Raw genomic sequence first — 15,003 nt, 5'->3', positions numbered from 1 at the left:
TTAGGGTTTAGAAATTTAGGGTTTAGGGTTTAGATTTAGAATTTACTCTAAATCGGGCTAAATTTTGCTTCACAAAACATGAAAAAAAAACGTTCATATTCTTCACGAACAATACTATCTTGAATGTTATTTTTGTCGATCGTTTTCCCGCCTAAATAATAACATTCATCACGAAGTGTCTCTTCTAAATGTTCATATTTTCGTGTGATCTTGATGCCGGAAAAATAAATTCAAAAAAAAACAAAAAAAAAAAATTTTTTTTGCTTCCCCCCGCTTCCCCCCGATTGGTTACTTCCCCATTGATCCTGCCCATATATATATGTATATATATATATATATATATATATATATATATATATATATATATATATATATATATATATATATATATATATATATATATATATATGTATATATATGTATAACTGAAATTCATATTTGTATATGTATTTATGTATATCTGAATATATATCAGTATTTATATGTTTATATTTATATCTTTATTTGTATTTCTCTTATATTCATATATTTATATATATAGTTTATGATTAATCTTTTAATAAATATAATAATGTTAATTAAAAATGATTATGAAACATATAACTATGATAATAATAATAATAATAATAATAATAATAATAATTATAATACTAATAAAAATAATATCACTAATAATCAATAAATGATACATGTATTAATCATATTAGCTAATAATATCTAATTTACAACTAAATAATAATTTTAATCATTCTTATAGTAATATTTATATTTTAAGTATTTATTTTGATAATCACTTCATTAAATTTATAAAACTTTTAATATTTAATATTTATTAATATTACTATTATTGATATTAATGAAAGTAGTAATAATAATACTTGTCATAACAATTATATTTTAACTCGCAGTTTCGTTTAATATATTTATACACATGTTTATTAACAAATGGTGGTTTATGAATTGAAGGTTTAAAGTACAACGAATAAATAAACGTATGAAATTATTGTAACACGTTAATTTGCTTAATTTGTCGATATTCATCTTCTAAGTTATCTACATTTCATCATTTCACTTTTACATTAAATAATATGAAAGTTTAAATGATTAACTTATCAAAAGTCACGAGAAAATTAGTGTAAGACATGAATTAAACAGGAATTTCCACTAACCCTTGTCTGGTTTTCGTTAATTGACACATTTGTTCTTGTTTGTAAATCACTTTACCATTTTCCGAATGTTGTCAAAAAAATAGATTTCTTAAATCACAGTGGACCTCATAACAGAGACCCATAATCATATCACAATGTATCTGACAATTCAATCATTTGATATTATCTTTTAATTTCGTCGATAATTATATTAAACATATATCGAAACAAATACGTTCATGTAAGGTATTATTCATCTAATACTTTGTTAACGTCTTTAAATAATATTTATATATAATTGCATATGCACATCTAGTTAAATATAATTGTTCGTGAATCGTTGGAAATAGTCGAAGGGTAATTGAATGCATAAATAAAATTCCAAAATTTTGAGATTCAACATTACAGACTTTGCTTATTGTGTCGGAAACATATAAAGATTAAAGTTTAAATTTGGTCAGAAATTTCCGGATCGTCACAAAAGGCTTCCAAATATGACCCCAAGTTCTTAAATGGCGAGTACCATAACTCTATAGGGTAGTCTAATAGTGGTGACTTAGAAATTTTTAGTGGAAATCTGAATTCCAATCTTCATAAACTACACAAGGGTGTGTTTGGCAGTGGCACTCAAGCTTCTTGGAGCTTATGAGAGCTTATTGGAGCTTGAGCATATGATTTTAATAAGCTCCAAGTCATAAACTTTGTTTGGTATACATAAAAAGTAGAGCTTATGAAAATCATAAGCTCTTATAAAATAAGCTACTTCTAGTAGTTTATGAAAAAAGTAGAGCTTATGAATTGAAAAATAAACTCCAGCTAGATTACCAAACATTTATAAAAAATTGTAAGCTTCGGGTACCAGCTTTAAAAATAAGCTCCAGCTCTAGCTAATTTCATCCAAACACACCCTTTGAGATCTTGCCAGTAAAAACAATAAAACAATTGACGGTCAACACTAAGACTAAGCTATTCACCTCGTTGCTATAAAATACAAACTTGAATGGTCTAAAATATAATTTTGAAAGATGCGTAACATTTGAAAACAAAATATTATATAATTAGGTAAACTCGAAGCGTATCAGCATGACTTGATAAATACCTAAATACATCATGATTTTTACCACGATGTTCACGTTTCTGAACAAAATTTTTAAAACAAAATCAACATCAATCAACATCAACAATATAATTATAATACAAGTCTTATTCATAAATACTCCACTTGTCACTTTTTTCCTTAATTTTTTTTTTTTTTTTTTGTCAGGTTTAAAATATCAATTTTTTATATTCAACGTAACCTCAACTAAAAAAATTCTATAAAATAAATAATAATCAAGACTAATAGACTCAGAGTAATAAATTTTATTACTCCTTATATCCTTTTATAATTTTTGAAGAAAACATAACATTAGTGCATAATACATCAACAGAATTTGTAATTTCTTTCAACACTTCAAAATGATTTTCAACTAATTTTGCCTCATTCAATTTTAGATCAAAATACCAAATCTTACCCATTAGGCCGTTAAATTAGATAAAGGTAAAACATAACACATAACGGCCATCATTCACAGGTCGATATCGTTAACTCTTTACAAAACCATCAGCGAATACACCAAAATACCTCCTCTAAAACCAATGTTACACATACATGAAGCTCGATACAAAATCATACATGTATGAATTGACGACAAAATCCAACAAACAATACAAAATAGCCCCTGTTTTCTCATCTTGACGGCAGAATTTTCTTAAAATACTCTTTACGCCAAAAAAAAAAAAAAAAAAAAAATTAGTCGAAATGGACTCATTTTTTAAACCTGGTGCGGTAAACATCAAACGGAACATATTCCACACTTACCGTTCTTCCATCAAAATCCCGTCCATGCAAACAATGAGCAGCCATTGAAGAAGCTTCTGTTCTTTTGTACTCCACCAATACACAACCAGCCTTAAAAGCTTCACTTAGCTCGTGTGATTCATCTTTCACGGTATCCTGTGTTTCTCGTTTAGTCGGTTCGTTTTCTGTTTCAGTATCCTCAGTACGCTTTCTGTCATTCAACTCCGATTGATCTATTGCAGAGCTTGTTTGGTTCTGGTTTTCTATCACGCTATCAACCATTGTTGTATCGTCTGTTTCATCTTTTGTTGCGTTGCTTTCTTGTTTATTACCATCGATGCCGTTATCATCAGCAGTATTCACCTTTTCAGGTTCATTATTGATGTCTGTTTGTTTATCATCATAACGATTATTCACATCCATAGGTTCTTTGACTTCTTTATGTTGCTCTGTATCGCTGCTTGAAGGCTCGGTTACTTCATTCACCGTAGAGTTTGCTTCTTTGGGAACGTTAATTGTTTCCGAGGTTGTTGGCATGCTGGTTTGCTTAATGATATTAACCGACTTGACCATGCCAAACCTGCGAAAATGACGAGATATTTTAACGATACAAGTATCATTCGAAAACCTATATTTTAACAATACAAGTATCATTCGAAAACCTCATAAAATTAGACCAACTTCCCTTATCTATCTGCATACAGCTCGTAGTAGAGATAACAATCGGGTCGACAGGTTGAGCAACAGGTCAAACAGGCTGGGACTAAAACTACTCATTTTTTAAGTATGGTGTACGTTAGGTTGACCCGATTACAATTTTCATGTTGTATTATATTTTTATTTTTATTTATATTTAATTATTTATGATTTATGATTATAAATCATATCAATATCAATCATAATCGAAATCTTTGGTTGAAAAGATATTTGTATGTAGACGTAATCAACTTTGTGAGAGTTATAACCCATCCAACCCATTCCCTTTTTAGCTAAACCTTTTGACACAACCCTTTATGGGATAAAACTCGCCCAAAACAAACAATTGACAACTATATGGGTTAATGCACCTTCCACATGTAGGAAGTTTAAAAAACTCATGGGAATAGGGTGTTATTGTGTTAGACCTGGCACACTCTAGGCGTATATCTTCTAATAATTCTTCAATTTCCGATTCAGGGAGAGAGGATAGGCTGTGCGGGTCCACCTATTCAGGTAAATAAAGTGAGTAGATCAGGATAATAAACACTTGAAAAAAATGAAAAATAATAGAATTCTACATCAAACATAAAAAAAAACATACCACATTATCGAATTTCAAAATCTGTGTAGGTTTCCCAAGAAGTGGTTGTGCATGCACAGGAGTTCCGTAGAAAGGTTTGTTGTCATGCTTTTCCTGATGATGTTATTGCCATTAGCATAGAACATGGAGGTTGCAAAATTGGTGGGTCAGGCAGGTTGGGTACCGGGACAAATTCACAACATTGTAAACTTTTAAAACCCATTTTGGCTGATTTCTCCATTCAACCCATTTGATTCATTTGCAATCAAACCAAATACAAGTTTTAATTAGACCATTTGGACCCATTCAACCAATTTGAATCATTTGTAATGATAATACAACTTTTTAATTTGACCAATTTGGTCTGAGCGTGACAAAACATGCCATAAACCAATAGAGTTTCGCCAGTCAATGGGTTGATATTACCCCCCTAATGGAAGACAAAGTACACAAAACAATCTAATATTTTTTTTTTTTTAATCAAGAGAGTGATGATGGTGTACCACTAACGAAGCATCTTGAGTTGCTTGAGTTACAGTCAGGACTTTCCCGCCAAGCTTCATACCATTAAGACCCGCACGAGCTTTGACAGTGACAGATTGATCAGCATACTGCATTACAGCAAGTATGAAGAAACATGATACAAATATCTTAGGATACACATAAAACTGTGCATTCCAATATTTTTGACACGAACAAAGTAAGGCATCTTTAAAACCGAATGTACGAAAATAAAAATAGATGTATACCTCGATAAATGCACATGGACTGTCAAGATCTGCATTACACTCAAAATGGTAAGCCTTTAGAGGTCCAAACGCACTTGCTATCTCCATGAGCTGTGAAGCACACCCCGTAGCCAATTAGACGGTTATAACTAAAGAAAAAAAATCTGAATCAAGAACGCGAGGTTATCATAAGCCTACCATATCAGAAGTAATAACCTTTGAAATTCCACCAATAAAGATCTGCAAGACAAAACCAAAATGTTAACAACCAAAACATAAGTGATACAAACTTAACTAAAGATTCAAGCTTAGCATAATATTTCACTAGCAGTTCAACGAGGAAATCAGTTTGACCATGAACGGTAAGAAGAATTATGATGTTCGAATATCCTACTGCTGACACAGAGGATTTAAAGCCATATATTTGGGGCATTAATATATTTAAGTGATTCAAACCATACGCAAAACCTACTAGAGGATTGCTCACTTTGATGAACTGCACGGCTTCATTTAGTTAAAGATTCTTTGAACGTGCCGGAACAGAACAATCAGGTCAAAAGGGTAACTTCAGTGTAGATCGGAACAGGTTGGGTTGCCCAACAAACACTACTTTTGTGTCCATTTATGTTAACTTTTTATATGCAATTGAGTAGCTGACGAATAAAGCTGGCGGGTAAACATGAGTGCAGAAACTACATAACTAATTTAAAATATGAAATACAATAGCGATTTTGGAGGCTATGTGCACCACACATGTACTTCATAAAACCTTCACCCCTTCGCGCTATTTGACCCATTTCGTTTTCAGCCAAGTTATTATTTGTCCAATCAATAAGTAATTGATTCGGGATTGCAACCACCATTGTACTGCTATATTATGAAAAAATTACTCCTAGGGTGGTAAACATTACATAAAAAGTATTATGCAGCAGCCTGAACTAGTTGCTTGTTTTACTTATTTATATTCAGAAAACCAACTGCAGCTATAAATACCATCAACTGAAGGGGGTTTGCAGCAGAAACGTTGAAACCAAAATTATGCGTATGTAAAATTGCACCACTATGACCCTGATGTGTCAACCTAACATAGAAGTGACTAATTCAACAAGCCTAATACAGTACTAAACAAATATGGCTCGTCTATACAGGATGAGTTGGATACGCATTACACAATATACTGAAGTAATAATCTAGATCTTGACAAAATGTGATGCAAATCACAACATAAATTGGGCCATTTATTGAGCAACAGGCAAAAATGCCACAGTGAATAAAATACTATACAGTATACACAACAAGATATTTGATGATTTAACAAACAAACCTTGTTGGGGGAGTCTTCAACGATGTTTTTAACTGAAACGACCCCTGCCACAGGTTTCTCCGATACAACACCAGTCTGCATGAAAATAGCAACTGTCTGAAAACCTGCTACATAAATAGTAACCTCAGAAACCACAACTTAACTACCAAGAGTTACATTCAAACATCAACTATGTAATGCTACCACCCGGAATTACAACATTAGCAAAGAACCATGTTACACTATCAAAACAGTTATACGGTATTCATATATTGCTGGAAGATTACACGTGTAAATTCATGTATACTACTACACTATAAGTTGACAAGCTCTAATACATGAAAAAAGAAAGAAAAAAGAAAACACAACAGGCTAAAGCTGGTGGAATAGTATTTGCAAACCATACTTCCTAATAAGTAAAGATGGTAGAGTTGTAATTAGAGTTGGTGCTAGATATTTGCAAACATTATTTTCAACACCCCCAAAAGCCCACACCTTAGTATACATATTGTAACCATTTAATGAATAATGACCTAAACTAACTATGTACTAAGTCTTCTCAAAAAGAGGCACCTGCATTCGCAACAAATATTGCCACTACAGTGTAAGTTCTTCATACTCAGAAATAAATATCACACTACACCTGATAATCTTCTTATATTAGGAGTCAGCTTCATCACCATCCTGAACGTGATATATGATATACCCAACATAAACAGCCTATTTAAGAATCCAGCATGATTGTCAGAAAAAATATCTTCTAATGAAAAGATGCTTATAATATATCATACAAGTAAATAGATAAAAAATAAAAAAATAAAAATGTAGAGCTGTAGTTGAATTTGTAATCTAATATCAGTATTCCTTAGGTATGAACTTGGTTAAAATATTCAATCTAATAAATTACTAGAAGTTAATACTAATTTATCGTCACAGTTAGATGATTAATAATGTTGTGTTTCACATTCTGGAATAAAAAGAAGATATTGCAACTACTGGATAGTAAATATCAAAATGAAGACATTAATAATACAAATCACCCACCTTCCATTTACAGCCACATATGATATTATAATATAAATATATAAGATATTAAGATATTAATATTAATATTAAATATTAATATTAATAGGCATTAAATTAGCATCATATTAAAAACATTAAAAAACCTGAAAACCCACTAGAAAATCTCAAATAAAACCTGTATATTACCACATACAAGAGAAAAGGTCCATAGGTATAGAAGCTATTTTACATTAGGCAAAAGAAAAGTATTCACATAGATTCGATTATAGTTTAATTAATACATATGGCTACCTTTTAGACAAAAAATCATGTGTTAGCTATTTAGAAACAACAATTTTCATAGAATCCTTTACAATGTGATATCAGAAAGAAAGATAAATAATTTATAACAAATAAAATTCTCATATTCAAGCAACATGTTCACATTTATCAGTCAAAAGATAGCCATATATACTGCCATAAAAAAGGATCCAAGTGTACACCTATGATCAAGAACATGGGTCTGAGAGACGGCCATATGAAGTCAAGTGCATTCCACATGCACTAATGAACATATGAAATAACAAATAATGGACTACATCATATTTAGGCTTGGTTTCCCAATAATATAGAAAGATCATTATCATTATCATTATCACAAACTCCGTCCTATGGCACACTGTCTGAGACTTAACGTACACTCCGTTAAGAATCTTAATATCTGACAATTTGATTTGTAAAGACTAGTAATCTTCCACGTTTATTAACTAAGACTTAAAAGCAAATCAATTTCATCTCAAACGTAAAATTGTCCGACACACAAGATTCTTCATAACTATCACAAGCCAGCTACTCAGACATTGCATGTACTTCATGTATTCAGTAACAAAAACTAGGTGATTTGAGAATATAGATAATTCAATATCATATAAATGATAAAGCAAGCCAAGTAAAGTTGCATAACTATCTACACAGTAGATTCCAAAGCTTATAAACTCTAAATCAATATCCACCGTCGCCAACCTTGTAACCCTTTTACCAAACATGTATTAGTTTACCTAAGAGAATATATCCTATGATATAATGCTTCATGTTTGGACTCCTATTGAAGTAGAAAAATAATCATACTCATTCTCATCATTAACCTAAGGCAGATCTTAGATTAGTGTTCAGCTATTTAAGATCAGATGTTCTAACCATCTAGTGCAAGATCAATGGTGTCCTTCTAGAACATTTGCGCAGACAATACAACTGACTTGCCCATACTGGGTACAGTCTTATCTGCTAAAGCTGGTCAACAATGACTCACTATAGATTCACTATATGTTATAAGTCTATCTATTACTCATGGGCCTAGAATCTATCATTATTAGCTTAACATGCTGAAAACTAGATTACGCTCAAGTTCTCTCAACCTAAGTCAGATAAGCAACAAGGGAACGAAGGTAAATAAGAATAAACCATAAATTCATATGTTATCAGTCTTACAGTTGTTTCAACATAATCTTTGGGGCGTCTGATATTTAGAATGTTGCCGGCGAATAACTTGCCATCCAAACTGAGAGCGATAGATGCATCCTCGGGAGTAAGAAATTCCACTACAGCCTGGCCCTTCTCCTTGTTCACCTGCAATGTATCCATTAATAAACATAAACATGGTATGCATGTATAAAACACATGTTGAAAGCAATTAGATACTTACAATACAGCTGATACAAGGGCTCGCGCCCTGAGCATGATTAACACCATAGGGTCGAAGAAAACCATTAAGCCATTTCATAACAGCTTCCTCAGTGGCTGAAGATGGCAAATTTTCTACATAAATCCTTCTTTTGGGTCTTGTTGCTTGCGTAAGTTGGACAGAGTCAACAGAAGCATTCAGCGAAAGAACCCCATAGGTTGGTTTTGGCATAAATGGTGCGATCGGCACCGTACCCGACACCTCATGTCTATTAGATAGTTCAGTTTTGTTAATTAAAGGAAGAACGCTTTCCATTTTGACAGGTGGCGACTGACTTATCGGGGACGTTGTCTTAACAGCAGCCTCAGTTCGTCTCTTTCTTGGTGAATAGCCACCGAGCCGGCTTGAAGACGTATCATGTCTCATAGATTTGCTACTCGAACCATTATTTGACATGTTCCTATCTTTTGAAGATAGATGTTCATTATCACGTGCATCATGCAATCTTTGCTTATGTTCCTGGGGTGAAGGCGAAACAGACCTTCGACTTTTGTCTCTCTCAGGCTCTCTACTCCTTGATCGTTTTCTTCTTGACTTTATATCCTCCCGATGTTCGGATGTAGACTTTTTTTCCTTCCTATCTGATGCATCATAATCATGCCGATTTCGTGATTCGTGATCTCTACCACGCTCATCATACCCATTTTCAGTCCTCCTCTTACTTACGTGTTCAAATTTCTCTCTGTCTCTATTAACATTTCTATCACTATCTTTCCCTGCAGAATCCTTAGCACGCCTCTTTACATGTTCATGGTCAACCTCATCAGTTGACCTGTCTTGATTCTTTCTCTTCTCATGGACACTTCTTTCTTTCTGCCCATCTTTTGTATCGTCATTAACAATCTTCGATCTTATATTAGCATTACTACTTTTTTTATATTCCCTTTCCACGATTTTATCTTCTCTCATCTTAGGCTTATCTTCTTTTGCTCGTGAACTTACCCTTTTAGTCTCCTTATAATCACGTAATTCATTTCCACCAGTGTCCCCATATCTTTGCCTAACAGACTCAACACGACCATAAACTACCTCCGAAACAACTCGCTGATCTTTAGCACTTCCAGACTCCTTTTTACCACTGCTGCCACCACCACCGCCTCCGCCTTCCCTATGTCTGTGCTTATCAGATACAACACGACCAGAGGCAACTACCTCCGAAGCAACTCGCTGATCTTTAACACTTCCAGACTCCTTTTTACCACCGCCGCCGCCTTCCCTGTGTCTGTGCTTATCAAATTCAACACGACCAGAGACAGCTACCTCCGAAACAACACGCTGATCTTTAACACTTCCAGACTCCTTTTCACCGCCACCGCCACCTTCCCTGTGTCTGTGCTTATCAGATTCAACACGACCAGATACAGCTAACTCCGAAACAACTCGCTGATCTTTAACACTTCCAGACTCCTTTTCACCACGGCCGCCTTTCCTGTGTCTATGCTTATCAGATTCAACACGACCAGAGACAGCTAACTCCGAAACAACTCGCTGATCTTTAACACTTCCAGACTCCTTTTCACCACCGCCGCCACCACCTTCCCTGTGTCTGTGCTTATCATATTCAACACGACCAGAGATAGCTACCTCTGAAACAACTCGCTGATCTTTAAAACTTCCAGACTCCTTTTGACCACCGCCGCCACCACCTTCCCTGTGTCTGTGCTTATCAGATTCAACACGACCAGAGACAGCTACCTCCGAAACAACTCGCTGATCTTTAAAACTTCCAGACTCCTTTTCACCACCGCCGCCACCACCTTCCTTGTGCCTTTGCTTATCAGATTCAACACGAGCAGAGACAGCTACCTCTGAAACAACTCGCTGATCTTTAACACATCCAGACTCCTTTATACCACCACCACCTTCCCTGTGTCTATGCTTATCAGATTCAACGCGACCAGAGACAGTTACGTCCGAAACAACTCGCTGATCTTTAACACTTCCAGACTCCTTTATACCACCACCACCACCACCTTCCCTGTGTCTGTGCTTATCAGATTCAAAGCGACCAGAGACAGTTACCACCGAAACAACTCGCTGATCTTTAACACTTCCAGACTCCTTTTTACCACCACCACCTTCCATGTGTCTGTGCTTATCAGAATCAACACGGCCAGAGAAAGTTACCTCTGAAACAACTCGCTGATCTTTAACACTTCCGGACTCCTTTTTACCACCACCGCATTCCCTGTGTCCGTACTTATCAGATTCAACACGACCAGAAGCAACTGCCCCCGAAACAACTCGCTGATCTTTAACACTTTCAGACTCCTTTCTACCACCACCACCTTCCCTGCGTACGTGCTTATCAGATTCAACACAATCAGAAACACCTACCTTCAAAACAACTGGCTGATCAATATTTTCAGTCTCCTTTTTCTTTTTCCTTCGAAGCATTATCTCCTCATAACTAAACGGCCTTGTCCGTGCCGCAGTACCATCGTCATCATAAGTCCGTGAGATTTCAGATTTAACTGAATACTTCTCCATATGCCCTGTAGGCTTCCTCATTATGCTGCAATCAAAGCAGCATATACTACAAAACTTCAGTAAATCCTATCCCTGCAACTAAAATGGTATCATCAATCAAAACAGATACCATAAATTGTAACCAAATTGATCATACATCATATTAAATTTATAAAATGAACGAAAAACTTAACAAATCAGATTTATACACACCGATTCACATCTTCAAAATATATAACCTAGAAACTATGTCAATCGCTAAACCATGTATCTAGTGATTTATGTGCATATATACATACATACACAGCTATATATTATGAATTAAAGAAGTAAAAGTATCGTTGTATATACACATATAATAATAATATATGATAATCACATATCACAGATACTATTATACTATATAATATGAAATGATTGAAGAAAATGGAGAGGCTACCTGTAGACGTGGACAGCTAAGTTACGGAGGAGCTCCGCCGTGTACGTCGTTCCGGCTTCCGCAGATAGAGGTTGTACGGTTGCGTTAGGGTTTTAATTTACGTCGTTTTGATTGAAAAAAGGGCTTATCCCTGTGCTGGTCTGTGTTGGCCGCAATCGCTAGGTTCCTCTTTTCTCATATATTACAATTCAGGTCCTTGTAATTTATCAGGTTGCTAACTTATGTTTTATAGAACTTGGTAGTAGTAGTTTAAACTCAAAGGCACTAGTGTGAGGTATGTGAAGTGCTTTCTAGATGCAATCTGGTCTTTCGCTCACTATTCGAATGTCTAGACCAGTAAAAATAAAATGTAGGAGATGTGGTATTGTCCATTTCCTTACAACTAGTAGCTATGATATCGTTCATTTTTTATTTTTTTTAAAGTTAAGGACTTAAAGTGTAGATAATCATTTATTGAAAGTCGTTTATATACTCAAAGGTAGAAAAAACTACTTTCAGAAGAACGTCATGTTTTATGATTTAACATTTATAAATATGACATGGGTAAGACAACTCCCAACGCCAATGCATTATTATCGATATATAGGAGCGTCTTTAGCCTCTCTATATAAACCACTGTTGCAAAACACCCCGTCTCGAGCCGTCTCGACGCCCGTCTCGACGGTTTGGTGACTAGTCCGTCCCGTCTCATAGAAAACCGTCTAATATGACAGTCAACGATCAAAATTCTGGTTAAAGTTGAAAAAAATCGAGTCAAAGTCGGTCAACATTCAGAAAAGGGAGAAAATCGATAAAATCGGTAAAATATATCGTATTTTAGTTTGAATTTTTTGTATTAAATTAACGATTATAGCAATTATCGGTATAAATTAATTAATTAAAGTTTTTAGCTTTAAAATATGTATACATATAAGCATTTTTATACTTATATATTTAAAAGTCAACTTTGGTCAACGTCCGTCTCGACCCCCGTCTCGACCCCGTCTCGACCCCCGTCTCGACCCCGTCTCGACCCCGTCTCGACCCCCGTCTCGACCCCGTCTCGAACGTCTCGACCTTTTTAGGACCCGACCGTCTCGACCCCGTCTCACGTATTTTGCAACCTTGAATTATAAACATTAACAATAGCACCGAGCTTCTATGAAGCGTCTTTGTGGTGGTAAAGTCTAGGAAAGACGGTTGGAGACTAAGAGAGTGAGTCCGAGCTACTTTCATACATGATGTTGGGTACATAATAAAGTTACTCATGGTAAATATGGACTCAACATTTTCGTAAGCTATACATTTCGTTGTAGGGATTAAATTTTCTTTTGAATTAGACTAGACTAGTAAGCTTTATATTCCTTGATAGTAAACATTGGCAGTGAATTGTTACTTTTATGGTACATTTGGGTTTATATGAGTTCGTCTATCAAACATTGGCACTCGATTGTTACTCTTAGGGATTGTATGAGATTATAAATTTTAATTACAATTGTTGTTGTTATTATTATTATTATTATTATTATTATTATTATTATTATTATTATTATTATTATTGTTTACTATAATTTATAATTATAATGAGCTATTATAGATTTGCCCACAACGGTGCTTGAATAACTCAGCTGACAATTTTTTACGCTCACCCACAGTACGCGAATGGAGCGTCAGTCACAAACAAAACGGAGAAAGGGGCATTGGATTTTTATACACAATCATAGTTTGACTCGTAAATATATCTATATCATTAACTAACTTTTTTTACGCATAACTTTTAATCATATTTTACTACATCACTCGAAATATTTTCGCAAAAATTTGACATACAAATTTAATATTAACCATTATTGTTGAAGTATGATACAAATTCAAAGCGAGCGGAAGCATTTTTAAAACTTTACAAAATCATACTCTTCCACGGATCATTGTACAAAACTTTAGCAAACAAAAAAAAATTAACGAAATTAAACAAGAGAAGATTAGAATACAACCTTTGTAGCCTTTTGAAGATCGAATCTGAAAAACCCAAAAAAGAGTTCCTCTAAACGGTAGACACTCAAAGTTCCAACCTTGTTTCAATCTATACCTTCTACTTAACGGATCTTTTCTTTTTCCTTATTTCCACCAAAACCGAACCCAATTATAGATCTCAAGTATTTTGGTTACTTGAAAAAGAGAAAGAGAAATATCATTTTGTATGTGTGTTTTTGTATCTCAAGTTTCTATATCTATTCAATACCAAGATTTGGTATTATATAGAATTAAAATTGATACAGTAATACATATAATATAAATATAAAGATTTGGAAAGATTTTGAAAGATTTGCAAAATCAAATCTTTATATAAAATAAGATTTACAAATCAAATCAAATCTTATTTATATCAAATCAAATCATATATATTGTATAAAATATGATTATAGTACAAATCTTTATATAAAATAAGATTTACAAATCAAATCAAATCTTATTTATATCAAATCAAATCTTATATATTATATAAAATATGATTTGCAAAATCTAATCAAATCTCTACATATTTAGATTTGTAAGTATATGTACACACATAAAAAAAAACTTACTTAATTTATTAAACCATTAACTAATGATTAATAAATTAATTTCCGATTAGAAGGTATATCAAACAATTTACGATTGGCCTTTGTGTGTGACCGAATAGGATAAATGGACTTTTATTATTTAATTTCATGGGCATATCTTCGGAATATATGTACCACGGTCAAACCACGGTCGAACCATAGCCAACCCGAGAACATATTTTCAACAGACTCCCACTTGCACTGACATTAATAATATTAGCTAGTCTTAAAGACACGCCATGTGTAACAACTAGTCTGCTATGTTACACTCCTATATTTTGATTTATATCAATCATCCTTTTGTTCTAGATATCTTTATGAACGTGTGACATGGTTAAGTGTCAATCATCATCGTTCAAGATTATATTTCCCGATAGAGATTTGTGGTGATCAAATAGACTGCTATTGCATCAATTCAGTCATAGCATGGCCATGCATTTAATGCAGCACAAATCAACGAGGGACCCAG

At 33.9% G+C, this 15,003-nt stretch overlaps 1 protein-coding gene across 3 annotated transcripts; it reads right to left on the bottom strand.

The window, feature by feature from the left end:
• Window positions 1–2,669: 2,669 nt before the first annotated feature.
• On the bottom strand, window positions 2,670–12,112 carry LOC139876253 (uncharacterized). 3 transcript variants are annotated; one of them, XM_071863550.1, is made up of 10 exons: window positions 11,953–12,112; window positions 9,006–11,612; window positions 8,792–8,929; window positions 6,320–6,394; window positions 5,194–5,235; window positions 5,017–5,106; window positions 4,771–4,878; window positions 4,289–4,381; window positions 4,113–4,192; window positions 2,670–3,568 (listed from the first exon to the last, which is right to left on the bottom strand). In XM_071863550.1, exons 2-10 carry the CDS (start codon window positions 11,553–11,555, stop codon window positions 2,956–2,958), a joined length of 3,789 nt encoding a protein of 1,262 aa, XP_071719651.1. In that variant the 5' UTR covers window positions 11,556–11,612; window positions 11,953–12,112; the 3' UTR covers window positions 2,670–2,955. The 3 variants fall into 3 exon arrangements, with proteins under 3 accessions (XP_071719651.1, XP_071719652.1, XP_071719654.1); XM_071863551.1 differs by having other exon boundaries at window positions 9,006–11,606; XM_071863553.1 differs by having other exon boundaries at window positions 9,006–11,559.
• Between the last annotated feature and the right edge of the window lie 2,891 nt (window positions 12,113–15,003).

Source organism: Rutidosis leptorrhynchoides, chromosome 11 (genome assembly GCF_046630445.1).
Source record: "Rutidosis leptorrhynchoides isolate AG116_Rl617_1_P2 chromosome 11, CSIRO_AGI_Rlap_v1, whole genome shotgun sequence".
In the NCBI taxonomy this organism is placed as follows: Eukaryota; Viridiplantae; Streptophyta; class Magnoliopsida; order Asterales; family Asteraceae; genus Rutidosis; species Rutidosis leptorrhynchoides.
Note: the sequence above shows the minus strand (reverse complement) of the source record. Positions and strands in the feature narration are given on the sequence as shown.